This window comes from Oncorhynchus gorbuscha, linkage group LG09, assembly GCF_021184085.1.
Source record: "Oncorhynchus gorbuscha isolate QuinsamMale2020 ecotype Even-year linkage group LG09, OgorEven_v1.0, whole genome shotgun sequence".
NCBI classification, from domain to species: domain Eukaryota; kingdom Metazoa; phylum Chordata; class Actinopteri; order Salmoniformes; family Salmonidae; genus Oncorhynchus; species Oncorhynchus gorbuscha.
The window spans coordinates 86543120-86570192 of record NC_060181.1 but is presented as its reverse complement, the minus strand read 5'-3'; the positions used below and the strand labels follow the sequence as shown (position 1 = coordinate 86570192).

General features: G+C 44.1%; 2 protein-coding genes across 16 annotated transcripts in view; one reads left to right on the top strand and one right to left on the bottom strand.

Moving 5' to 3' along the window:
- The window catches only part of LOC124044226 (peripheral plasma membrane protein CASK-like), a 253203-nt gene extending 237429 nt beyond the window's left edge, over positions 1 to 15774 (top strand). For 11 of the 15 annotated variants that reach the window (XM_046363802.1, XM_046363803.1, XM_046363805.1 and 8 more), the window contains 5 exons: positions 3691 to 3771; positions 3873 to 3953; positions 6767 to 6969; positions 11404 to 11487; positions 12894 to 15774. In XM_046363802.1, the coding sequence (XP_046219758.1) occupies positions 3691 to 3771; positions 3873 to 3953; positions 6767 to 6969; positions 11404 to 11487; positions 12894 to 13070 (626 nt within the window). In that variant the 3' untranslated portion in view covers positions 13071 to 15774. The remainder of the gene's footprint in view (positions 1 to 3690; positions 3772 to 3872; positions 3954 to 6766; positions 6970 to 11403; positions 11488 to 12893) is intronic. The other 4 variants (XM_046363804.1, XM_046363817.1, XM_046363813.1 and 1 more) reach the window with 1 other exon arrangement.
- A 1467-nt stretch (positions 15775 to 17241) lies between these two features.
- Positions 17242 to 26519, bottom strand: nyx (nyctalopin). Its single transcript, XM_046361183.1, has 5 exons — positions 26381 to 26519; positions 25718 to 25782; positions 21395 to 21681; positions 19982 to 20286; positions 17242 to 18712 (listed from the first exon to the last, which is right to left on the bottom strand). Exons 2-5 carry the CDS (start codon positions 25737 to 25739, stop codon positions 17881 to 17883), a joined length of 1446 nt encoding a protein of 481 aa, XP_046217139.1. The 5' UTR covers positions 25740 to 25782; positions 26381 to 26519; the 3' UTR covers positions 17242 to 17880.
- Positions 26520 to 27073: the final 554 nt, after the last annotated feature.

The following is a 27073-nucleotide window of genomic DNA, read 5'->3' as shown; positions in this document are numbered from 1 at the left end:
TGTGAGAGAATGAGAGGTGATGTAGGGGATAGCTGGCAGCATGTGAGAGAATGAGAGGTGATGTAGGGGATAGCTAGCAGCATGTGAGAGAATGAGAGGTGATGTAGGGGATAGCTGGCGCATGTGAGAGAATGAGAGGTGATGTAGGGGATAGCTAGCAGCATGTGAGAGAATGAGAGGTGATGTAGGGGATAGCTAGCAGCATGTGAGAGAATGAGAGGTGATGTAGGGGATAGCTAGCAGCGTGTGAGAGAATGAGAGGTGATGTAGGGGATAGCTAGCAGCATGTGAGAGAATGAGAGGTGATGTAGGGGATAGCTAGCAGCATGTGAGAGAATGAGAGGTGATGTAGGGGATAGCTGGCAGCATGTGAGAGAATGAGAGGTGATGTAGGGGATAGCTAGCAGCATGTGAGAGAATGAGAGGTGATGTAGGGGATAGCTGGCAGCATGTGAGAGAATGAGAGGTGATGTAGGGGATAGCTAGCAGCATGTGAGAGAATGAGAGGTGATGTAGGGGATAGCTAGCAGCGTGTGAGAGAATGAGAGGTGATGTAGGGGATAGCTAGCAGCGTGTGAGAGAATGAGAGGTGATGTAGGGGATAGCTAGCAGCATGTGAGAGAATGAGAGGTGATGTAGGGGATAGCTAGCAGCGTGTGAGAGAATGAGAGGTGATGTAGGGGATAGCTAGCAGCGTGTGAGAGAATGAGAGGTGATGTAGGGGATAGCTAGCAGCATGTGAGAGAATGAGAGGTGATGTAGGGGATAGCTGGCAGCATGTGAGAGAATGAGAGGTGATGTAGGGGATAGCTGGCAGCATGTGAGAGAATGAGAGGTGATGTAGGGGATAGCTAGCAGCATGTGAGAGAATGAGAGGTGATGTAGGGGATAGCTGGCAGCGTGTGAGAGAATGAGAGGTGATGTAGGGGATAGCTAGCAGCGTGTGAGAGAATGAGAGGTGATGTAGGGGATAGCTAGCAGCGTGTGAGAGAATGAGAGGTGATGTAGGGGATAGCTAGCAGCGTGTGAGAGAATGAGAGGTGATGTAGGGGATAGCTAGCAGCATGTGAGAGAATGAGAGGTGATGTAGGGGATAGCTGGCAGCGTGTGAGAGAATGAGAGGTGATGTAGGGGATAGCTGGCAGCGTGTGAGAGAATGAGAGGTGATGTAGGGGATAGCTGGCAGCATGTGAGAGAATGAGAGGTGATGTAGGGGATAGCTGGCAGCATGTTCACAGTATGAGGCCTATGATTAGGTCCCATTTTAACTCTATAAAGATTAATCATTCCTACGTTCCCTCCTCAAGAGGCCAGAGTGTGACGCTCTGTGTAGAAGTTGCCCTTTAGACACATAGATTATCTAAGGTCAGGTCAGTATACCCTGCCCAAATCCTGATCTTAAAATACAAAAACTGGCCTTAGATCAGTGTCTGGCAGCAACTTCATCCTACTCCGTTTGGTTAGTAATATAAAGCAGTGCATCAGAGCTTTGCTGCTTCAGAGTTGTATTGTTGTATTGCTGTATCTATGGTAACTTCTATATTGTTGTGTAACTGAACCCCTGTCCATCTCTCATGCTGTCCCCCTCCAAACGGCCTCTCTGCATGTAAGTAACAACCAGTGACAGTTGGCTAGCTAACGCCTCTTTTGTCTCTCTCTCTCTCTCTCTCTCTCTCTCCTACTCTTTCTATCTCTCTCTCTCTCTCTCTCTCTCTCTCTCTCTCTCTCTCTCTCTCTCTCTCTCTCTCTCTCTCTCTCTCTCTCTCTCTCTCTCTCTCTCTCTCTCTCTCTTTGTCTCTCTCTCTATGTCTCTGTATCTATGTCTCTGTCTCTCAGTCTGTCTCATTCTGCCTCTCATCATTTTTTTATTTGCGTTATTATGAACCTTTCAGTTGACCAGCTGTCACTCCTAACCAGTGCTGAGCGATTTACTGAAATTGTGTGACGTCGGTTCAATTATTTGAATTGCATTTTGTTCGTTTTTTTTGTGAGCTCAGTCAACACATTGCACAGTTTCTCTAGAGTTAAATCAGATTCAGCCTGAACTGTGCACTGTAGTAGGGAGTTGTAGTTTCCAACAGGCCAACATTCAATATAGTTTATGTAATATACACAACAACTGAAATACTGAGTTAAAGTAATGTGAATAAATGATGGTTAATAAATCCTAGACAGTAATGGACAGTCACTACCATCATGGGACTTGTATTAATTGTTTACTGTGTTGTTACAGCATCCAACCCCAAAAAATCGAAACCGAAATTGAAAATCGGGATTATTTTTGAACAATCAAACCGAAAACGAACTGACCTCAAAAAAGCACTAATTGCTCAGCACTACTCCCAACGTTTCCATTTTGTTCCTGTTGCACCTGCTCAGAGCAACAGAGATCCAGCACAAAACAGATAGAACGTAGCTTTGCAGTTTGTCTGTGTATTTGCATGTGTGTGTTTTTGGTTTTCCTCCTCGCCCATGTATTTAGTTTATTTTGGTGTTGTGTGTTTCAGATGTAGTTAGTTGAATTTTAACATTATACATATATTCCTCAGGGAAAGATTCCCCATTTGATATCCCTGAGCGTCATTCTCAGAATGGGACACATAAGGTTAAAGGTCGGCACAAGTTCAAGGACACATGCCAGCCAATGAGAGAACAGAGCCGAGAGAGAGAGAGAGAGCTTCTATTCCAGACAGAGTACTGTACATGGCGTACTGAGTGTTGTATTTCCCCTGTCAGACACAGCTGTTAGGTTCAGTAGAGGTGTAATGTATGCTGGGTAAGAACATATGCTCTTTTCTGTATGCTGTACAGACACCCAGGAGTGTCGCGTCCTGTGTTCTCTCATTCAGCTCTTCGATCCATCCATCGTTTTATATATCAATAAATACAAACGTAAAACACATACATTGTGGTATCACTTTTTAAATGTAGATGTTCCACAGGTGCACATTATAGACTTGTATGCATGGAGGCCTGGAGACGCTAATCTGGTTTATGTTAATTAATGGTCAATTATCCTGAGACCGGCGGTGTCTATAATGACAATAACCAGGTGACAGAATGTCATGATCGTCACATCGGACCAGAAGGAAAACACAATATTCTCCATTGTTGTCCCGTCATGTGTGAACAGTCTTACACAAATCTCTCTTCTTCATCTCATTGGATTAGGGCTTTAGACTGGGTTATAATAAATCACTCCTCTGATTTAGCTATTTGACTTAATGATGTCACGTTTAAGGACATACAGGGCATTGTACTTATAAGACTCCAAGGGAGAAGATCAAGCTCTATCTCTCCTTGTAACATCATAGATCATTCCCTAATTGTGAATTATCTCCCGACTGTCACTAATTGTCAATAACTGTCACTAATTGTCAATAACTGTCACTAATTGTCACAGACAAAATGTCTACCTCTTCATCTCATGGCTAGCCTGGGTGCTTGTCTGTTTCTGTTTCATCCACCTTGTCCTTCTCAGTCTTAGTGTTGTTGTATGTTGAAACACTCAAGTCCCCAGGCTATGTTCATTGTCTCCATGCCCAACTAACTGTCCCAGGCATTCTCTCACCTTAATGTTAGGGTCATGTGTTGTCCCCATGTAAGATACCCTTCTCTGGGTGTCCGTCTTTACCTCTCTTTCATAGTGTCTCACTTTCCCTCTCTCTTCCCTTGCCTCCCTTTCTCCAGTATTCGACCAATTAGATCTTGTCACGTATGAAGAGGTAGTGAAACTGCCTGCGTTCAAGAGGAAAACACTGGTCTTGTTAGGTAAGTAGAAATATCATCTGTCATTATAAAGGATAATGCTGTATTGGCTAAGGGTACTAGGTGGTGTTCTCAGTTCTGACTGAGGGCTCTCTCTTCTACAGGGGCCCATGGAGTGGGCAGAAGACACATCAAGAATACACTAATCACAAAACACCCCGACAGATTTGCCTACCCAATCCCACGTAAGACACACACACACACACAGATTCACATACCCCATTTCACAGACAATACATCAATTCAAATCTAAATTGATTTGTTACATGTGCCGAATACAACAAGTTTAGACCTTAACAGAGAAGTTCTTACTTACAAACCCTTTACCAATAGTGCAGTTCAAGAAGAGTTAAGAAAATATTTACCAAATAAACTAAAGTTACAAATAATATAAAAGTAAAACAACAAAATAACAATAACGAGGCTTTATACAGGGGGTACTGGTACCAAGTCAGTGTGTGGAGGTACAGGTTAGTTGAGGTAATGTGTACATGTAATTAGGGGTGAAGTGACTATGCATAGATAGTAAACAGCGAGTAGCAGCAGTGTACAAAACAAATGGAGGGGGGCGTGTCAATGTAAATCGTCAGGTGGCCATTTGATTAATTGTTCAGCAGTCTGTTGGTTTTGGGGTAGAAGCTGTTAAGGAGCCTTTTGGTCCTAGACTTGGTGCTCTGGTGCCACTTGCCATGCGGTAGCAGAGAAAACAGCCTATGACTTGGGTGACTGGAGTCTCTGACAATTTTATGGACTTTCCACTGACACAGCCTATTATATAGGTCCTGGATGGCAGGAAGCTTGGCCCCGGTGATGTACTGGGCTGTACGCACTACCTTCTGTAGCACCTTACGGTCAGCTGCCGAGCAGTTGCCATACCAGGCGGTGATGCAACCGGTCAGAATGCTGCTGTAAAACCTTTTGAGGATCTGAGGGGGACCAGGTTTTGTCGTTCCCTCTTCACGAATGTCTTGGTGTGTTTGGATGATGATAGTCTGTTGGTGATGTGGACACCAAGGAACTTGAAACTTTCGATCCGCTCCACTACAGCCCCGTCGATGTTAATGGGGAACTGTTCAACCCGCCTTTTCCTGCAGTCCACGAGGAGCTCCTTTGTTTTGCTCACATTGAGGGAGAGGTTGTTGTCCTGGCACCACACTGCCAGTTCTCTGCCCTCCTCCCTATAGGCTGCCTCATCATTGTCGGTGATCAGGCCTACCACTGTTGTGTCGTCACCAAACTTAATGATGGTGTTGGAGCCGTGTTTGGCCACGCATTCGTGGGTGAACAGGGAGTACAGGATGGGTCTAAATACACACCCCTGAGAGGCCCCAGTGTTGAGAATCAGTGTTGCAGATGTGTTGTTGCCAACCCTTACCACCTGGGGGCAGCCCGTTAGGAAGTCCAGCATCCAGTTGCAGAGGGAGCTATTTAGTCCCAGGGTCCTTATCTTAGTGATGAGCTTCGTGGGCACTATGGTGTTGAACGCTGACCTGTAATCAATGAACATCATTCTCACATAGGTGTTCCTTTTGTCCAGGTGTGAAAGGGCGGTGTGCAGTGCGATTGAGATTGCGTCATCTGTGGATCTGTTGGGGCGGTGTGCGCATTGGAGTGGGTCTAGGGTATCCGGGAGGATGTTGTTGATGTGAGCCATGACCAGCCTTTCATGCTTTGAGTACACGTCCTGGTAATCTGTCTGGCCCCGCGGCTTTGTGGATGTTGACCTGTTTAAAGGTCTTTCTCACATCGGCTACCGAGACCGTTATCACACAGTCATCCAGAACAGCTGGTGCTCTCGTGCATGCTTCAGTGTTGCTTGCCTCAAAGCGAGCATAAAAGGTATTTAGCTCGTCTGGTAGGCTCGCGTCACTGGGCAGCTCGCGTCTTCCCTTTGTAGTCCGTAATAGTTTTCAAGCCCTGACACATCCAATGAGCATCAGAGCCGGTGTAGTAGGATTCAATCTTAATCCTGTATTGGTGATTTGCTTTTTTGATGGTTATTTTGGGGGCATAGCAGGATTTCTACTAAGTGTCCGGATTGGTGTTCCGCTCCTTGAAATCGGTTGCTCTAGTCTTTAGCTCAATGCGGATGTTGCCTGACAACGTCGTTGATGCGCTTATTGATGAAGCCGATGACTGAGGCGGTATACTCCGCAATGCCATTGAATGAATACCCGGAACATAGTCCAGTCTGTGCTAGAAAAACAGTCCTGTAGCGTAGCATTCACATCATCTGACCACTTCCATATTGAGTGTGTCACTGATACTTCCTGCTTTAATTATTGCTTGTAAGCAGGAATCAGGAGGATAGAATTGTGGTCAGATTTGCCAAATGGAGGGCGGGGGAGAGTTTTGTATGCATCTCTGTGTGTGGAGTAAAGGTGGTCTAAGTTTCCCTGCATTAAAGTCCCCAGCCACTAGGAGCGCCGCTTCTGGATGAGCATTTTCTTATTTGCTTATGGCCTTATAGAGTTGTTTGAGTGCGGTCTTAGTGCCAGCAGAAGTCTGTGGTGGTAAATAGACGGCTACGAATAATATAGATGAGAACTCTCTTGGTAGATAGTGTGGTCTACAGCTTATCATAAGGTACTCTACCTCAGGTGAACAAAACCTAGAGATTTCTTTAATATTAGGCATCGCGCACCAGCTGTTATTGACAAAAAGACACACACACCCACCCCTCGTCTTACCAGACGTAGCTTCTTCTCTCTTCTGCCAGTGCATGGAAAGTCCCGCCATCTCTATATTATCCGTATCCGCGTTGTTCAGCCACGAATCGGTGAAACATATGATTTTACCATTTTAAACAACATAGCACAGTTGGTTAGGAGCATGTAAAACATCGTCCTCTCCGGCGCCATCTTAACATAAACATACTACACACTGACTGATTCACTCACTCACTTTGACCATCCGTTGTGGTTATCATTCTTACTTAACCCCCTCCCGACCTCCTCCTCCTCTCTTTCATCTCACCCTTACACCCTCCCTCCCCCAGATACAACCAGACTTCCTAAGAAGGACGAGGAAAACGGGAAGAACTACTACTTTGTGTCACATGACCAGATGATGCAGGACATCAGTAACAATGACTACCTGGAGTACGGTAGTCACGAGGACGCCATGTACGGCACGCGGCTAGAGACCCTCCGCCAGATCCACGAGCAGGGACTCATCTCCATACTGGACGTAGAGCCACAGGTGTGTGTGTGTGTGTGTGTGTGTGTGTGTGTGTGTGTGTGTGTGTGTGTGTGTGTGTGTGTGTGTGTGTGTGTGTGTGTGTGTGTGTGTGTGTGTGTGTGTGTGTGTGTGTGTGTGTGTGTGTGTGTGTGTATATCTTTATGGGGTGTGTGTGTGTTTGCGTGAACCATAGAGATAGTTAGAGGACACATCCTTGTATCTGTTTCATTATGGCGTCTGTGAGAGAATGTGTTATGCAGGTGAATGAGGACCCAAAAGCGACTTGGCGAAAACAGAGTCTTTATTCCAGTAAAGGATAAAAGCAATACTCCTGGACAATCAGAGCAGAAAACAAAACATAAAAAACTTAAATCCACTCGTAGTGACGAGGACAGACTGGAGACTCGACCATTAACTGTAGGTTGCCTCGGGAAGGCACCGACCGTAGCAGACTAAGGCACCTGCTCGCACGCAGCATCTGAAGGTGACAAGACACAACAGGGCGAGACAATGACACAGCACAGCGAACATCAAACAAGGATCCGACAGGACAGAAACGGAAAACAAGGGGAGAAATAGGGACTCTAATCAGAGGACAAGATAGGGAACAGGTGTGAAAAGACTAAATGAGTGAGTAGGAGAATGAGGAACAGCTGGGAGCAGGAACAGAACGATAGAGAGAGGAGAGAGAGGGAGGGGGAGAGAGAGGGATAGAAAAAGGGAACGAACCTAATAAGACCAGCAGGGGGAAACGAACAGAAGGGAAAGCATAATGACAAGACAATATAAGACAAAACATGACAGTACCCCCCCACTCACCGAGCGCCTCCTGGCGCACTCGAGTAGGAACACTGGCGGCAACGGAGGAAATCATAGATCACAAACGGTCCAGCACGTCCCGAGAAAGAACCCAACTCCTCTCCTCAGGACCGTAACGGAAAACGATAAAAAGGGAAACTAGGGTACTACTCTAAAAAAAAAATGAGACACGGGTAGAGAACTGAAAGCTTTAGAGCAAACAGGACCAAACAGGCCAGGAGAGTAACAACTAGGGACAGACTGAGACACAGCAAGGGCAGGAACAAGACCAGGAGAGATGCGGTGGCAGGGAACAGACTGAGACCCAGCAAGACCAGGAGCAGAAGCAGAAAAAAAATTACCAGACTTATTCTGCGCGCAGTCCGAACAAGCAGCCACGAAACGGCGCGTGTCACGCTCCTGAGTAGGCCACCAAAACCGCTGGCGAATAGAAGCAAGCGTACCCCGAACGCCGGGGTGGCCAGCTAACTTGGCAGAGTGCGCCCACTGAAGAACAGCCAGACGAGTAGAGACAGGAACGAAAAGAAGGTTACTAGGACAAGCGCGCGGCGACGGAGTGTGAGTGAGTGCTTGCTTAACCTGTCTCTCAATTCCCCAGACAGTCAACCCGACAACACGCCCAACAGGAAGGATCCCCTCGGGATCGGTAGAAGCCACAGAAGAACTAAAGAGACGGGATAAAGCATGAGGCTTGGTGTTCTTAGTTCCCGGGCAATAAGAAATAACGAACTCGAAACGAGCGAAAAACAACGCCCAACGAGCATGACGCGCATTCAGTCGTTTGGCAGAACGGATGTACTCAAGGTTCCTTTGGTCAGTCCAAACGACAAAAGGAACGGTCGCCCCCTCCAACCACTGTCGCCATTTGCCTAGGGCTAAACGGATGGCGAGCAGTTCGCAGTTAGCCACATCATAGTTACGTTCCGACGGTGACAGGCGATGAGAAAAGTATGCGCAAGGGTGGACCCCATCGTCAGTATCGGAGCGCTGGGACAGAATGGCTCCCACGCCCACCCCCGACGCGTCAACCTCGACAATAAACTGTTTAGTGACGTCAGGTGCAACAAGGATAGGAGCGGATGCAAAACGCTTCTTGAGGAGATTAGAACAACAATCATACGACCGGTGAGGAGGAAGGGAGTTGGTTCTGGACCGACTGAAGACCGTGCGCAGACCATGATATTCCTCCGGCACTCCTGTCAAATCACCAGGTTCCTCCTGTGAAGAGTGAGCAGAAGAAACGGGAGGAATAGCAGACATTAAACACTTCACATGACAAGAAACGTTCCAGGAAAGGATAGAATTACTAGACCAATCAAAAGAAGGATTATGACACACTAGCCAGGGATGACCCAAAACAACAGGTGTAAAAGGTGAACAAAAAATCAAAAAAGAAATGGTCTCACTATGGTTACCAGATACAGTGAGGGTTAAAGGTAGTGTTTCACATAATATACTGGGGAGAGGACTACCATCCAAGGCGAACATGACCGTGGGCTCCCCTAACTGTCTGAGAGGAATGTCATGTTCCCGAGCCCAGGCTTCGTCCATAAAACAGCCCTCAGCCCCAGAGTCTATTAATGCACTGCAGGAAGCTGCCGATCCGGTCCAGCGTAGATGGACCGGTAAGGTAGTACAGGTACTTGACGGAGAGGACCGTCTAGTAGCGCTTATCAGTCGCCCTCCGCTTACTGATGAGCTCTGGCCTTTAACTGGACATGAAATGACAAAATGACCAGCGGAACCGCAATAGAGACAGAGGCGGTTGGTGATTCTCCGTTCCCTCTCCTTAGTCGAAATGCGAATACCCCCCAGCTGCATGGGCTCAACACCTGAGTCAGTGGGGAAAGATGGTAGTGTCGGAGAGAGGGGGGACACAGTTAACGCGAGCTCTCTTCTATGAGCTCGGTGACGAAGATCTACCCGTCGTTCAATGCGAATAGCGAGTTCAATCAGAGAATCCACGCTGGATGGAACCTCCCGAGAGAGAATCTCATCCTTAACCTTAGCGTGGAGTCCCTCCAGAAAACGAGCGAGCAACGCCTGCTCGTTCCAGTTACTGGAGGCAGCAAGAGTGCGAAATTCTATAGAGTAATCCGTTATGGATCGATTACCTTGACATAGGGAAGACAGGGACCAGGAAGCTTCTTTCCCAAAAACAGAACGATCAAAAACCCTTATCATCTCCTCTTTAAAGTTCAGATAATCGTTAGTACACTCAGCGCTTGCCTCCCAGATAGCTGTGCCCCACTGCCGAGCCCGACCAGTAAGGAGTGATATGACGTAGGCAATCCGAGCTCTCTCTCTTGAGTATGTGTTGGGTTGGAGAGAGAACACTATATCACACTGGGTGAGAAAGGAGCGGCACTCAGTGGGCTGCCCAGAATAACATGGTGGGTTATTAACCCTAGGTTCCGGAGACTCGGAAGACCCGGAAGTAGCTGGTGGCACGAGACGAAGACTCTGATACTGTCCTGAGAGGTCGGAGACCTGAGCGGCCAGGGTCTCAACGGCATGCCGAGCAGCAGACAATTCCTGCTCGTGTCTGCCGAGCATCGCTCCCTGGAACTCGAGAGTAGAGTAGAGAGAATCCATAGTCGCTGGGTCCATTCTTGGTCGGATCCTTCTGTTATGCAGGTGAATGAGGACCCAAAAGCGACTTGGCGAAAACAGAGTCTTTATTCCAGTAAAGGATAAAAGCAATACTCCTGGACAATCAGAGCAGAAAACAAAACATAAAAAACTTAAATCCACTCGTAGTGACGAGGACAGACTGGAGACTCGACCATTAACTGTAGGTTGCCTCGGGAAGGCACCGACCGTAGCAGACTAAGGCACCTGCTCGCACGCAGCATCTGAAGGTGACAAGACACAACAGGGCGAGACAATGACACAGCACAGCGAACATCAAACAAGGATCCGACAGGACAGAAACGGAAAACAAGGGGAGAAATAGGGACTCTAATCAGAGGACAAGATAGGGAACAGGTGTGAAAAGAATAAATGAGTGAGTAGGAGAATGAGGAACAGCTGGGAGCAGGAACGGAACGATAGAGAGAGGAGAGAGAGGGAGGGAGAGAGAGAGGGATAGAAAAAGGGAACGAACCTAATAAGACCAGCAGGGGGAAACGAACAGAAGGGAAAGCATAATGACAAGACAATATAAGACAAAACATGACAGTATGGGCAGCGCAATTGAGGTCTTCTCCATTTTGAAGTAGTCTATTTTCTTCTTCTACTACTTCTATGAGTTGGTTAACAAACCGAGTGTGTTGTTTGAACAGGTGTAAATCCAAGGTTGGCAATTCACTGCCACCTTCAGTTATGGGATGTTGTCTCACCAGTGTAATTCATTGGCTGATCCTTCCTGATGACCTGGATGGATTATGTGATCCTTCCTTAACCCATAGGAAGTCCCACCTAGTTGACTACTTCAAAATGATGAACGTCCTCAATGGTACTGGCCATACTAAATGGGCTTCTGGGCACTGGAGTCCTCTATCTCTACAGTGTGAACAAAATGTTCCACATAATCTAGGTGTTTTGTCATGTGTGCTTGTGAAAGCCGAGGGTCTTCTCAGGCAGGTCTTGTCACATACAAACAGCCCAGCTGACCTGTAACCAATTCTCCATTAGGCCCTGAAGGTCCTGCGGACAGCGGAGTTCGCTCCTTACGTTGTTTTCATTGCTGCACCAACCATTACCCCTGGCATCAATGAGGTAACACACACACACACACACACACACACGCACACACACACACACAGTCAACTGGGGACACTGCAGCTATAAACTGGGGACACTGCAGCTATAAACTGGGGACACTGCAGCTATAAACTGGGGACACTGCAGCGATAAACTGGGGACACTGCAGCTATAAACTGGGGACACTGCAGCTATAAACTGGGGACACTGCAGCTATAGAGCCACACAGTGGAGGTGTCATAATACCTATAAAACCTTGCGCTCAAACAGGGAAACGGTTCCAATCATTTTCCCACCATTCATTTTTCGCATAGGGGATTTTAGAAACACTTAATATAAGGGCTGTGTTTTGTGTAGATTTACTCTGGTGTGACGTTTTGATAACCATGTCAATCTCTCTCAGACAAGGTGACTTTTATCAATATATTCAGCTCTATTTACTCTCAGATTTGAAAATGCTAATTTGCATCAAAGTAGACATCATGCAAAACTGTAAATCCCTGCAGGCTCCTGCATGTCATCTCTAGCTGATACCTTTGCTAACAGGTATTGTGTCCATTTAAAACTTGCACAAGACAGTTCACAGAATTGTCCATTTAAAGAAATGTAGCCTATTTATTCATTACTATGTTTAGTTAACATTAGATAGTTAATCCAGATATTTTTACCTTTGCCTCGATTCGGCAGTTTCGTCCAGATCATTATGGCATTTGTAGTTCTTTACGATAGCCATGTTTTTGGGGGATAAATACAGGCATATATATATTTAATAAAAGTCCCCTTGACCTAAAGAGATTTACACGGTTATCAAAATGTCACAACAGGGTAAGCCTACACTAAACACGGCCCTTTATTTGAAGTGTTTATAAAATCCCCTATGGGAGAAATTAAAGGTGGAAAAACAACTGGAACCCTTTACCTGTTTGACCTCTAGGTTTTCTGGGTATCATGACTCTCTTGGCACTCTTCTTTTTTTCTGCACTCCGACATTTTCTTTTTCTTCTCTCATCGCTTTCTTCACTGGTTCATTTTGCATGCAGTCTTTGTGAGCTTCTATTTTTCCGTTTCTCTTGCGTTCGGTTGACTGGCTCTCAGCTCCCCAGGTGGTGCAGGAGGCTGCCAGTAAGTATGAGTAGAGAAAACGCTGGCCATAGTCAGTAGTGGTCTATTGTGTGGTAGTATTACCTCAGTAAACCAGCTCAATTCTCTCCTCCAGTCTCCTCTCACTGAGGACACCAGGGCCAGGCCTACAGAAGCACTGTCCTGAATCCCTACTCATCCACTCTACACACTCACTCTTTCTCTGTCAGTTTCATTTAAAACTGCTTTATTGGCATCACATCTCTGTCTGTGTCTTATTATGTCTCTCTCTCTCTCTCTCGTTCCCTCGCTCCTCCCCCCCTCTTTTTCTCTCTCTGTAGGACGAATCATTGCAGCATCTTCAGAAGGAGTCAGAAATTCTCCAGAAGACCTATGCCCATTACTTTGACCAGACAATAATCAACAACGAGATAGATGAGACCATCAGACACCTAGAGGAGGCTATAGACCTGGTCTGTACCAACGCACAGTGGATCCCTGTGTCCTGGGTCTACTGAGGAAAAAACACAAAGCCCTCCTCTCCTCTCCTCTGCTTTCTCCTCCTCTCCTCCTCTCCTCTCGTCCTCTCCTCTGCTTTCTCCCCCTCCCCTCTCTGTCCTACTGGACCTTTATGGACAACACCTCTCCCCTCCCCTCCCCAATGACTTCTCTTTAGCTCCCCCTCCCCTTCTCCCCTCCTCAGCAATGCATCTCTGCGAAAACTCCATAGAGAAAGAGGACTCCTCTTTATAGCTGTGCCATTATCACATCTGTGACAGCATGGGCAGCACCATTGAAGAAACAACCCATAGGAATCTCCACCCAGCTGACTACTTTGACTACTTTAAAAGGACCGAAGCATGGTGGAAACCCTTAGCTGCCCATGCTAATAGGACCTTTTGGTCACTTGAGGCCTCTATTATTCTCTATGAAAAACTCACATCATTCCTTCAGGAAAAGAAAAGCACCTCAACCAATCAGAAACCTCTGTGTACTGCACATGACCTTCAGCAGTCAATTGAAATCCTCCATCTACTGCATTATGACCTGCAGCAGCCGATGAGATTCTGCCCTTACAGACTACCTAGCCGTAGTGTTGTATAAACAAATAGATATAGTCATGTCTGTATTAGCTATGAGGCAACATTTTTGTAGAAGTTTGTTTTAAAGAGACAGTACTGTATCTCCTCCCCTTGTAGTGCACTGCAGCCTTCTGCATCCTGTTACTGGCTGTGGCCCCATTACCCCATCCTTCATGGATGTTGAGGTTTTTTCTCCTCGATTACACCCACAGTGTCATTGCATTTCCGTACACCAGAAGTACATTAATTTCCAAATGGTACGCTGCGTTTGCCTTGCAGCGTTGTTTTTCAGAGGCAGTTGTAATGCGTTCTGTGTGGTAAAATACATTGGATATATTGAACGTGTGCATGCTAGACGGCTTGACAGAAATGGTAGCAGAAGGTGAATGTTGAACTTTTTGTTGCACACATATCCAGATGACGCTGTGTATCATTTTGCGCAGAGATGCTGTCGGTGTGATCGATGTGTCAGCTGTCTCTGCGTTGCAGCTCTTTTCCTGCATATTCTCTTTCTCTCTCGCTGGACAGACTGAAGAAAACCACACAAACACTCCAGCCTCCGTTTATCTGGCTCTCAAACACCTCTGTATTGATCCTTTACTCCTCTCCTTTATTAGTAGTGCTGAGAGATTCATTTTGGGTGATGTAGGTTCAATAACTTGAATTCCATTTTAGTTCATTTTTTTGTGTGAGCCCAAATGCACTGTTTCTCTAGAGAGAAATCACATAATTCACAAAATAAATCAACTCAAGAACTATGTGGGCCACTTGGCTGAAGGGAGTTGTAGCTTTCATTAAGCAAATATTATTTGAAGAACTAGTAAAATGATTTGGTCAGACAGCTGTACAGCTAGCCTAGCTAAATAGGATGACTAAAGACAGAACGATATGAGGAGAACAGAGAAAACGTTATCTGGCTGACTGCTACGGCCCTGAACAGCGATAAGATTACTTTGAGGAATGGAAAGTAACAACGTCATCAAATAAAAACCAAGTAATATTACACAACTGAAATATTGTATTACTTCAGAGTAATTTCCTATGTCTACTCAATGTGGACCCTGACCGAGACAATGGAATATTTGGAATGTTTTCGCAATAAGAATGTTCACAATTTTTGGCTTTGGAATTTCCATTCAAATGAAGAAGAAAAAAGGTAATTATTTCAGAATGCATTTCAAATCAAATAATAATCATTCAAACCAAAATCGAAAACTGTGATTATTTTTAAAGATTCAAACCAAAACCGACCCGACCTAGAAAAGCGCTAATCCCTCAGCTCTATGTATTAGCCTTTATTCGGAACTTTCTCTAAGCTCACTCTATCATTATTCACGTATTGTAGTTCAGTTTCATCTTGCTTCATTTTGACTATACATGTTATCACCCCTCTCCCCTGCAGACACACACTCACACCTCCACAAGATACTGTCTCTTCTAAACAAATCCAGAAATGTTTTAGAGATTTGAATGAGGTCTCGTGCATGTTGGACATTCGCAAGCTACACGCCATCTGTCCGTCAAGGTCAGTCCATCAGTGTTCCCAGTGTCCTGCTGTAAAAAAAAAAGAGCTCTCTACTGAAAACCAACATTCCACCAACATTCCACGCGTCTGGAAGACTCCACTTGACCAATGGAAGCAAGGGGAACAGGAAATAACCATCAACAATAACCTTGAAGCCTATGCACATCCCTTGGCATTTCAGACGACATTTCTAAAACAACAGATTTTTCCAAATCGACCATGGTAGCGAGATCGATGTGTTTGTTAAAAATAAAATTGTCCTGATTTGTTGTATAAGAAAAATTAAGAGGAGGGGGTCAAATTACAACTGATTCCTGTTTTGCCATTTCAGAAATGTGTTGTCTGAGAGTACTAATGTTTTAATTCAGTTTAATCAACGATAGATTAACCCTGATTTGTATTCTGGATCAAAAAGGATGTGTAGACACTGCATTTTGCAAGGTGAAGGCTTTGCAAAGGAACAGTAGGCAGTTTGTGTATATGAATAACTCTGTATGAAATATGACTGATGATGATATATGTATGACGGCCCCAGTGTAAAATACTCTACAGTGATAAAGTTCTTCAGTATGATTTAAATATATATATATATTTCCTTTTGTGTTGAAAATGTAACCTGCGCCTGTGTCTCTCTCTCTCTCTCTCTCTCTCTCTCTCACACACACACACACACACACACACACACACACACACACACACACACACACACACACACACACACACACACACACACACACACACACACACACACACACACACACACACACACACACACACACACACACACACACACTCACACAGAACATGATGTTTATTCAGGTTCACAAGCAGCGTCTAACCATTCTACTTTAAGCCCAGTTCATCTCTATCACACGTTCACTCCCAGTTAACCTCTAACCCCTAAACCTTTTTTGAAGACCCCTTAGGGTTAGATCAGAAAGAGCTGGACGGTTGCAAGTAAAATGGAGAAAACTCCACCTAGCTCATTATCATGATCACGGTCAGACCACACCATCACCCTCCTCATCGAGTTCCCTAGTGGTTCAGTCCAAATACAAAAATGGAGAAATATAATCTCAGCAGTTTATAATTTAAAAAATAACACTAACACAAAATAACATTAAATAAATACATGAATGAATTATATAATACATGGTAATAATACAGTAAATCTAATATGACTCCATGGCCTTGCAGCGTCCAGCCCATCCCGGGAGTTTGTCGCCCATATAGACCTCATCTCACATTAACAGCAGATTCACCACCGGGTGGGTTGACATTTCCACTCGGCTAAAAGGACATCCTTATCAGATCAGGGTCAGAGTTCAAACTGTTGGACGTAAATCTGAGACCTAGATTAGATCCGTAGCATGAAAGATCGGCGCTATAGGGTGATTGAAATTAAAAGACAATGTGCCCTGTATATGTCGGCTCAATCGGATAATGACCTTTACCCTTTCAGTGTGCTATAACAAGGCTCTTCCTCGAAACAGATTGAATCTAAGCCCTAAATCATGTGTAGGAGTAAGGTTGTGTGTTAAGAGTTTAGTAGACATCGCTCTGTGAAGGAGTAAGGTCAATATTAATTATTAATATTATTATATTATGCCAACGAACACCATTTAACTAAATCACTGGTTTGGCAAGCGGTATTTAGCAAACATTGTGTTCATAGGAAACATGTGTTTCTATACATATCAAATCATGGATAGTTGTACCTATTTAAACAGAAAGATAGGTGTTAATATGCACACCCATATGCAAAATTGCATATTTACTGTGCACAGAGACTGTGTATGAAATGTATGCTGCGTCATCAATAGTACAAATCTAATGCAAAAAGGGAGTGCTTTGATAGTCCATTGATACATTGTCATGTGACAGTCAACACAGTACAGTCGATCATCCCAAAGAATGCAGTTCATTCTGTCTTTTTGATCATGTTTCCTATTGACTGAACAACATGCTGTATATACATAAGGGAAATCAGGTCCACATAAGAGGCAAAACGTAATGATAAACTCCCTCCATTACATTGTGCTAGACTAGACAGAGGCTTACAAGGCAAAGAGGAGCGCGCTGTAAGAAGATTAATGCATTTATGAAAAGCTGCACATTCTACATTTACTGAGTTGAATGATTAAAACAAGAAGAATGAGAAAATATCTGTGGAGAATATAAAGGCGCTGAGGACTTGACCTGTCAACTTTTACACATTTACATGAATTAGAATCATGTTCATTAATGTTACAGGGAACACATTCGTGTTTTAAATATCATATCATATGAATGCTATCATTAAATATTATATAATATGAATGCTATCATTCATTAAAGAATGTTATGTAACACGAGGAAGGTATTGAAATCTAAACCATTGCAATAATCCATGGTTTCATGGACATTCTGCATAGTACAAGACAAAATCTGTGCTGTCAAATATCAAGCAGTTCAGTGTTTTACATGAGCCACCCTCTCAGTTCAGCCTGTATCCATGTGAGCTGAACCTGTTGTATTACTGATTCCTTTCATTTCGAAAGGATGAACAACAAACAAATGTGAGTTTTCATCAGCAGGAAACTCACATACTCCACAAGACTTCATTGGACAGTCAGATACTGAAACAAGATTGACTTGTCTGTAGCGTCCTTCATTCTAAACAGCTTTCCTGTCAATGGGGGAAGAAATCACCCAATTTTACGAAATACATTCTTCCATCTCTCAGTTCCCAGTCACATGCCCAAACAGGAAATCCACATCAGATTGGCCAATTGTCATCCAGAAGACACACCACATCACCAACAATGAGACCAGTGGTTGGCTGACGTCTGCCCCTTTGATCCCAGCGCTGAGTCCCTCTGCGGGGTCCAGCAGAGTCCCGTTCCTCAGGCTCTCCGTCCCATTCCCCACCTCTTCCCTGAGCTCCTGCTGGAGCAGCTTGGAGATCAGGCTGTTGAAACGGTTCTCTGTGGTCGAGAGGATCTCCGAAGACATTGTGGTCAGGTTCAGCTCCCCCGGATCCAGGCATGACCCATTCACCCTGGCGAAGACTACCTCGCTCAGATCCAGGCCGACCACGGAGGACGGGGAGGCGCAGGGGATGTCCCGGACCAACTTATAACTCTCCATCCACTCCTTAAGATACTCTAGAGAGCAGTCACATTCCCAGGGGTTCCTGAAGAGGTAGAGGCGTCCGATGAAGTAGACAGGCTGGAAGACAGGGAAGGGCAGGGAACTAAGGTTGTTGCTGTTGAGGTGGAGGGTGATCAGACTGGTCAGGTTCTCAAAGGACCCCTCCTCGATATAGACCAGGCGGTTGCGGTCCAGGTAGAGGACCTCCAGCTCCACCAGGTCGCTGAACCAGGTCTTGGAGATGTTGGTGAACTGGTTGCCCCCCAGGTTGAGCATCTTGAGGCGGCTAAGGCCCTTGAAGGCCACCCGAGGCAGCTCAGACAGCAGGTTGTCGTTGAGGTAGAAGTTCTCCAGGCGCATGAGGTCCTGAAAGGACTGGTCGTGGATCACGTTGATGCGGTTCTCCTGGAGGTTCAGGTACCTGACGGGTTTTGGGAAATGAGAAGTGTGATTATGCACATCTAAAAAGAACAGGATAATGAATTATCCAGACAAAGCGAGAAATAAATGTTGGCTCAATGTTCTCTGCTCACCAAGAAGTTTGTCAAAAAATCAAATCAAATCAAATTGTATTAGTCACATGCGCCGAATACAACAGGTGTAGATCTTATAGTGAAATGCTGAATACAACAGGTGTAGTAGACTTTACAGTGAAATGCTTACTTATGAGCCCCTAACCAACAATGCAGTTTTAAGAAATCCGGATAAGAATAAGATATAAAGCGTAATTAAAGAGCAGCAGTAAAATAACAATACAGTAGCGTCAACATTATGCACAAAATAAGTTTAAAAAATAAGTTACAAACAAAGCAAATAAACAAACAAATAAAAAACAATCGGTTGGGGACACGTAAAAAACGTCAGCCTTCTTCTCCTGCGCCAATAAGATAATGCCAGTTATAATGTTTTGACATTATCGTAAAAACGTCAGTCTAGTAGTTCCCCAGGCCTAGGAGAGAGTTACAGCTTGCTACCTACCTGAGGTTCACCAGGCCTAGGAGAGAGTTACAGCTTGCTACCTACCTGAGGTTCCCCAGGCCTAGGAGAGAGTTACAGCTTGCTACCGACCTGAGGTTCCCCAGGCCTAGGAGAGAGTTACAGCTTGCTAACCTGAGGTTCCCCAGGCCTAGGAAGAGTTACAGCTTGCTACCTACCTGAGGTTCCCCAGGCCTAGGAGAGAGTTACAGCTTGCTAACCTGAGGTTCCCAGGCCTAGGAGAGAGTTACAGCTTGCTACCTACCTGAGGTTCCCCAGGCCTAGGAGAGAGTTACAGCTTGCTACCTACCTGAGGTTCCCCAGGCCTAGGAGAGAGTTACAGCTTGCTACCTACCTGAGGTTCCCCAGGCCTAGGAGAGAGTTACAGCTTGCTACCTACCTGAGGTTCCCCAGGCCTAGGAGAGAGTTACAGCTTGCTACCTACCTGAGGTTCCCCAGGCCTAGGAGAGAGTTACAGCTTGCTACCTACCTGAGGTTCCCCAGGCCTAGGAGAGAGTTACAGCTTGCTACCTACCTGAGGTTCCCCAGGCCTAGGAGAGAGTTACAGCTTGCTACCTACCTGAGGTTCCCCAGGCCTAGGAGAGAGTTACAGCTTGCTACCTACCTGAGGTTCCCCAGGCCTAGGAGAGAGTTACAGCTTGCTACCTACCTGAGGTTCCCCAGGCCTAGGAGAGAGTTACAGCTTGCTACCTACCTGAGGTTCCCCAGGCCTAGGAGAGAGTTATATGCCACTGCCTCGATCTTGTTCCGCTCCAGGTAGACGTGGGTCAGGTTCTCCATCCCGCGGAACGCTCCGGGAATCCTTCGGAAGTTGTTCTGGAAGCAGAACAGTTCCTTCAGAGCATAGTTTTCTAGAAAGATCCGGTCGGGCATGTTGAAGAGGTTACAGTCGGCCACGTCCAGTCGGACCAGGCGTTTGAGCCCAGTGAAGGTGCGGGTGTGGAGGTAACGGATGTACTCGTTGTGGGCCATCTTCAGTTCCACTAGGTTGGGCAGACCCTAGAGAATGATCATAATAATACATGTGTTAGTAGTATATTCATCATATATTCTATACACTCCAAACTGTTCACGTACAGCAGTAAGAGAAGTCAAAACATGATCAATAATACTGAAAAAAATTTAGCAAGCAAATGCTCAGTATATCAGGAGAGGAAAAGGACATCATCTCAAGCAAAAAGACTATTTGTAATCTTGATTGTAATGGATCTCTATTTGATTGTGTGTTTGTTAGGTGTGTGTGTGTATAGTACATGTACAGTATGTCACCGATGTTGTTTCTTTGTATCTGACCTGTAACCAAACATTTCCACCTACCATTGACATTTTACTAATTTAGCTGACTCTCTTATTCTTTAGAAAACTCTCTTTAAGATAGCTATGCGAGCCAACTACATATCACAGTCATAGTAAGTACATTTTCCCTCAATAAAATAGTTACGGGCAAAGTGCTAGGAGAAAAGGACAAGTGCAGTTTTTATTACATTTTTGGGAATACAACAGTCAAGATGTTGCTGCTGACTAGTGGTGGAAAAAGTACCCAATTTTCATACTTGAGTAAAAGTAAAGATACTATAATAGAAAATGACTCAAGTAAAAGAGAAAGTCACCCAGTAAAATACTACTTGAGTAAAAGTCTGAAAGTATTTGGTTGTAATTGCTAAAATATACTTCAGTATCAAAAATAAACTTAACGTATAAATTATTTGAAATTCCTTATGTTAAGTAAACCAGCATCATTTGTTTTTGTTTTTACGGATAGCCAGGGACACACTCCAACACTCAGACATCCTTTACAAACGAAGCATGTGTTTAGTGAGTCCGCTAGATCAGAGGCAGTAGGGATGACCAGGGATGTTCTCTTGATAATTGTGTGAATTAGACCATTTTCGTGTCCTGCTAAGCATTCAAAATGGAATGAGTACTTTTGGTTGTCAGGGAAAATATATGGAGTAAAAAGTACATTATTTTCTTTAGGAATGTTGTGAAGTAAAAGTAAAAGTTGTCAAAATATAATTATTAAAGTAAAGTACAGATACCCCCCAAAAATACTTAAGTAGTACTTTCAAGTATTTTTACTTAAGCACTTTACACCACTGCTGCTGACCTTGAAGGCCCCAGGGGTGATGAAGGAGATGTTGTTGTGGTCCAGGGACAGGGACCTGAGGGACGGTAGGGTACCAAAGGCCCTCTCAGACAGGAACTTAAGGCTGTTCTTGTCCAGGTTGATGGAGGACGCTTCACAAGGGAACTCCCGGGGCAGGTCGGGTAGGCCAGAGCGGTCACACAACACACTGCAGCTCTTCTCCAGCGTGCACGTGCAAGAGGCTGGGCAGGAGCGTGCGCACGCCCACAGAGCCAGCACAGCCTGGGGAAACAGGCACAGGAGAGAGACTAGAGGGAGGATAAGAGGATAAGAGAGAGAGGAAGAAATAGGAGAAAAGAGGAGAGATACACATGGAGGAGTGATGGAGATAGAGGGGAAGGTAAGAGAAAGCAGAGGTTTGTTTATATTAACAAAGATCTTTTTCTCAAAATGATAAATTGCCCAAAATGTCTCAAAATGAATTTAGCTGAATCAGACAGATGGATGGCAGAGAAGGATTGGTTAATACTGCAGTGCAGATGAGAGGGGATTTCACCAGACCTGATTTGAAAGTTTTAGGATTACGACTTTCATTCAGTAACCCTAACCTTATGTTACACAACGCAGATGTTGCAAAACAAACCATATCACTGATTAACAGATACATACTGTATGTCAAACTTCACCTTTTGCTTACATTCATCTCACCAAGTATGAGTATTTTGAGGGGGGATTCTAATAAATAGGTAGTGCATAGGTAGTGCATAGGTATATACAGTGGTTATAAACATCAGCTTTTTATTAGAGATACTTTTACTGAAGGAAGACTAGGACTAGGTTGCTCCTAAAGCTCAGAAAGAAGTTGGCATCTGCTTACTAAGGCCCCAGCGATCATAATTACAATAATCATTATAATTATCGACAAGTGAAAATCCCCACTACAGTATATATTAGAATCACGTTGTGGAGGGGATATGATCTGCAATGTTCCCTCTGCCCAGATTAAAGTGGTGTTGTGAGTAAATGTGTACCAGGGCACAGGGTGGATATAGTGATGATTTGATAAGGGAGTCACGCTGCACAGTGGCCTGACAGCTAGGCCTGTTCTCAGGGTTCTAGCATCATGCCAAACCAGACCGCAGTCAAGTCAAATAATGATGTGATTAAGACAGAGCAACTCAGATTAGGGATGAGTTAATACAACAACAATAGGACTGGGATTTTAACCTCTCATCCAGCTACAGTAAGACTGCTGGGAGTTTAACGGCAGATTTGAATTTGATCAATCAATAAAATCTTTCCAGATTAAGGGCCACTGTTCAATCAAACCCAGTATCCAGGGTTTTTGTGGGGGTTTGGGGGGCATGTTTGGATTAACAAAGGCTTGTTTGGATTAATGGACTGGAAATAGAATAGGCATCTAATAATAGTGGACTGGAAATAGTGGACTGGAAATAGTGGACTGGAAATAGATGGACTGGAATTAGTGGACTGGAAATAGAATAGGCATCTAATAATAGTGGACTGGAAATAGTGGACTGGAAATAGTGGACTGGAAATAGTGGACTGGAAATAGATGGACTGGAATTAGTGGACTGGAAATAGATGGACTGGAATTAGTGGACTGGAAATAGAATCGGCATCTAATGTTAGTCTGTTGTATATCTATTAGATTAATGTAATGTGATTCAAGAGAAAACGTTCAGCGCATGAGCATCATCAGTAGGCATTTCAATAAGAAGTGTGAAACCTTGTGTGAGAACATTGGTTTTTGGATTCATATGCTCAACCACACAATGTTTACAATGTAAAATGAAAAGAAACTCCAGAGCATGTATAACCTACCATTTTATGACTCATTCCTAAAGCTGTGCCTGGCTGTGTTACTGACATGTCACCATAGGCTTTTCTAGCCTCTTTTCCGTGCCCATTAAAACCTCCAAAACCTCCAAACCTCCATGGATACCCTGGCTCATTTAGCTATTTGATTTTTAATTTTAAGACCCCTGTAGGTATCATAAAAAATATAGAATTTGGCCTTTACTAATATAGTTTACTGAAACGATTCAAATTACACATTCATAAATGGCAATGCAGAGAGTCAAAAATTGAATAATAAGGAATACGTTTTTAAAGTGTCTGTCCTATCCCTAGGATATATATTTTTTTTAAATCTGGAAATACATATTTTTTTGTGACACATATTTAATCCCTTTTTTTTAATGGCACAAAACGAATTCTGTACATCTTTTAAAACAGGTTACCTTCAGAGAAGTCTTGTGGGGGTCATAGATTAAAACTTTCCATGGAGTGGTCATTTTCTTTTTGGAGGCCAAACCGTTTTTTTTTTTTTTCGTGAGAAGACCGATTTTTGGGATGTCTCCTGCTCTGACCAACAGCTCTGTAGCTCCGCCACTTTCTACAGCAGATGTTTTTTTTGTATGGGCTGTATCCACCACAGATCCGGAAGGGTGATATAGATGGATGCAGTATATTGAGATGTAGCCCATACCAAAAAAAACAGATGTCTATAGTTTAAACAGATGGATTTTGATGGGGATTTTTATATTATGTTAATTGATTGATGTGCGTCAATGGACTCTTAAGGAGGGGGCGATCTGGGATTGATACATACATTTTTGGGCTTTAAAATGAATGATATCTTGAAGAACATTACTTATAAATGCCTCATGAGCTTAGTTCAACATTCTTACTCCATCACAACCTAAAATATAAGTTGGTTTTCACTCCATTGCAACAGCCTTGGTTTCTCAAATGCCTGGTTCACCAACTACTTCTCAGATAGTGTTCAGTGTGTCAAGTCGGATGGCCTGTTGTCCGGACCTCTGGCAGTCTCTATGGGGGTGCCACAGGGTTCAATTCTCGGGCCGACTCTTTTCTCTGTATGCATCAGTGATGTCGCTCTTGCTGCTGGTGATTCTCTGATCCACCTCTATGCAGACGACACCATTCTGTATACTTCTGGCCCTTCTTTGGACACTGTGATAACAAACCTTCTGATGAGCTTCAATGCCATACAACACTCCTTTTGTGGCCTCCAACTGCTCTTAAATGCAAGTAAAACAAAATGCATGCTCTTCAACCGATCGCACTCGGCACGGTTCTGACTTAGAATATGTGGACAACTACAAATACCTAGGTGTCTGGTTAGACTGTAAACTCTCCTTCCAGACTCACATTAAGCGTCTCCAATCCAAAATTAAATCTAGAATCGGCTTCCTATTTTGCAACAAAGCATCCTTCACTCATGCTGCCAAACATAGCCTCGTAAAACTGACTATCCTATCGATCCTTGACTTCGGTGATGTCATTTACAAAATAGCTTCCAACACTCTACTCAGCAAATTGGATGTAGTCTATCACAGAGCCATCCATTTTGTCACCAAAGCCCCATATACTACCCACCACTGCGACCTGTATGCTCTCGTTGGCTGGCCCTCGTTTCATATTCGTCGCCAAGCCCACTGGCTCCAGGCCATCTATAAGTCTTTGCTAGGTAATGCCCCGCCTTATCTCAGCTCACTGGTCACCATAGCAGCACCCACCCGTAGCACGTGCTCCAGCAGGTATATTTAACTGGTCATCCCTAAAGCCAACTCCTCCTTTGGCCGCCTTTCCTTCCAGTTCTCTTCTGCCAATGACTGGAACGAATTGCAAAAAATCACTGAAGCTGCAGACTTGTATTGTTTTTTTTGGTCCTTTGCACCTCAGTATCTCTACTTGCACATTCATCTTCTGCACATCAATCACTCCAGTGTTTAATTATTACATTGTAATTATTTGCCCCTATGGCCTATTTATTGCCTTGCCTCCCTAATCTTACTACATTTGCACACACTGTATATAGATTTTTCTATTGTGTTATTGACTGTACGTTTGTTTATTCCGTGTGTAACTGTGTTGTGTCACACTGCTTTGCTGTAACTTGGCCCAAGTCACAGTTGTAAATGAGAACTTGTTCTCAACTCGCCTACCTGGTTAAATAAAGGTGAAATAAATAAATAATAATAATAAAATCTACAGCCCCGTATGAATTTGGGAGTGGTTATATTTCTCCAGCCCCATCCATCAGCTGTTTACCAAGAAAGTGGAGGGGTGTGTGCTTTGTCGTTGTTTGATTCCCAGATTGCCACTTTAAACATGCCCACAACTTCTTATTGAGTTATCTTAGTCTTTCAATAGAGCCAATCACTGATCTGACATGACTGTATGTAGCTATGTTTGTTTTTCCATCCATCCACACTTTCCAAGTATTCAAACAGGTCGTTAACAGGTCGAGAAACAGTGAATAACAGACTGTGTCGATATGAGTGAGAGACTGACCTGTGAAAACAATGAGAATCATTCCTGCAGTCTCTCATCTGGGACATGACAGGATTAAAGAAGATCTGAAACCACACACACAATTCTGTTAAAACACATCAACACTGTATCAGGTTAGATCTGCGTATGACGCTTAGAGATGTTGCTACATACTAATATGTTAATATTGTTATATACATGGAGCAATCTAAAAGTTGTGTTGTTCATTATTTACATAGAATTAAAGTCATCTTATTATAATGTTTAAATATAAAATATGTATTTACAAATGTGAATAAATACATGAACTAATACAATTATTCACAAACAGTTTACTAATAGTTAACAAAAGATCTATTAATTTCATATTGGCAGTTTACAACAGTGTTCCCAAAAAACAGGTTGGCATTTTAGTAAAGGGCAAGACAAACAGCATTAAAATAGGTAACAATTCAAATCAAATCAACACAAATACAAGACCCTTCAAAAGTTACAAAACATAAGCAATTAAACTATTTTTAAGGACATTTTGCATTATAACATCAACATGGAGGCAAACCAAAATTACATTTGGAAATTCTGCGAATAAATAGTGTGACAACACACTTATATATAATTCTGTCATAATTATGTCAGGACTGTAAAAAGTATTAAAATACCATAAAACACACAAAGTGTTCTTACCTGTCAATCATGTCTGACACTTGTGTCCATGTGTGATCCAGGTGTGCTCCTATCCATCCATCTGTCTGGCTGTCCGTCCATCCTGCCGGTCAGTCAGCAGAGATCCCTCCCACATACTGAACAGGCGAACAGATCCTGTCTGACGGAGGAAGAGTGTGTGTGTGTGTCTGAGAGTGCAAGTATATGCGGATATATTTGCATGAACGTGTGTGTTTGATAAGTGTGAGTACACCAGTGTGTGTGTGTGTGTGTGTGTGTGTGTGTGTGTGTGTGTGTGTGTGTGTGTGTGTGTGTGTGTGTGTGTGTGTGTGTGTGTGTGTGTGTGTGTGTGTGTGTGTGTGTGTGTGTGTGTGTGTGTGTGTGTGTGTGTGCGTGCGTGCGTGCGTGTGTGTGTGTGTTCCTGCACTTAAACCACAGCAACCCCCACCGTCATTAAAACCTGTGTGCGGGCATATTATTCATGTGTGTACTTATCCAGTCAGCATGTGCTTATGTCTGCTTCATCACTAACTACACACCACACACACATTCCCAAAAGCCATCTCTTAATGGCAAATCCCCTGGAAGGAGAGAGAGATTGAGGGATGGATGGAGAGACAGGGATTAACAGAGGGGTAAAGCAGTACTCTGCGCTAACAGCACAGCCAGGCCTGTAACCCAGCAGAACGCAGCACAACTCAGATTACAAAACTA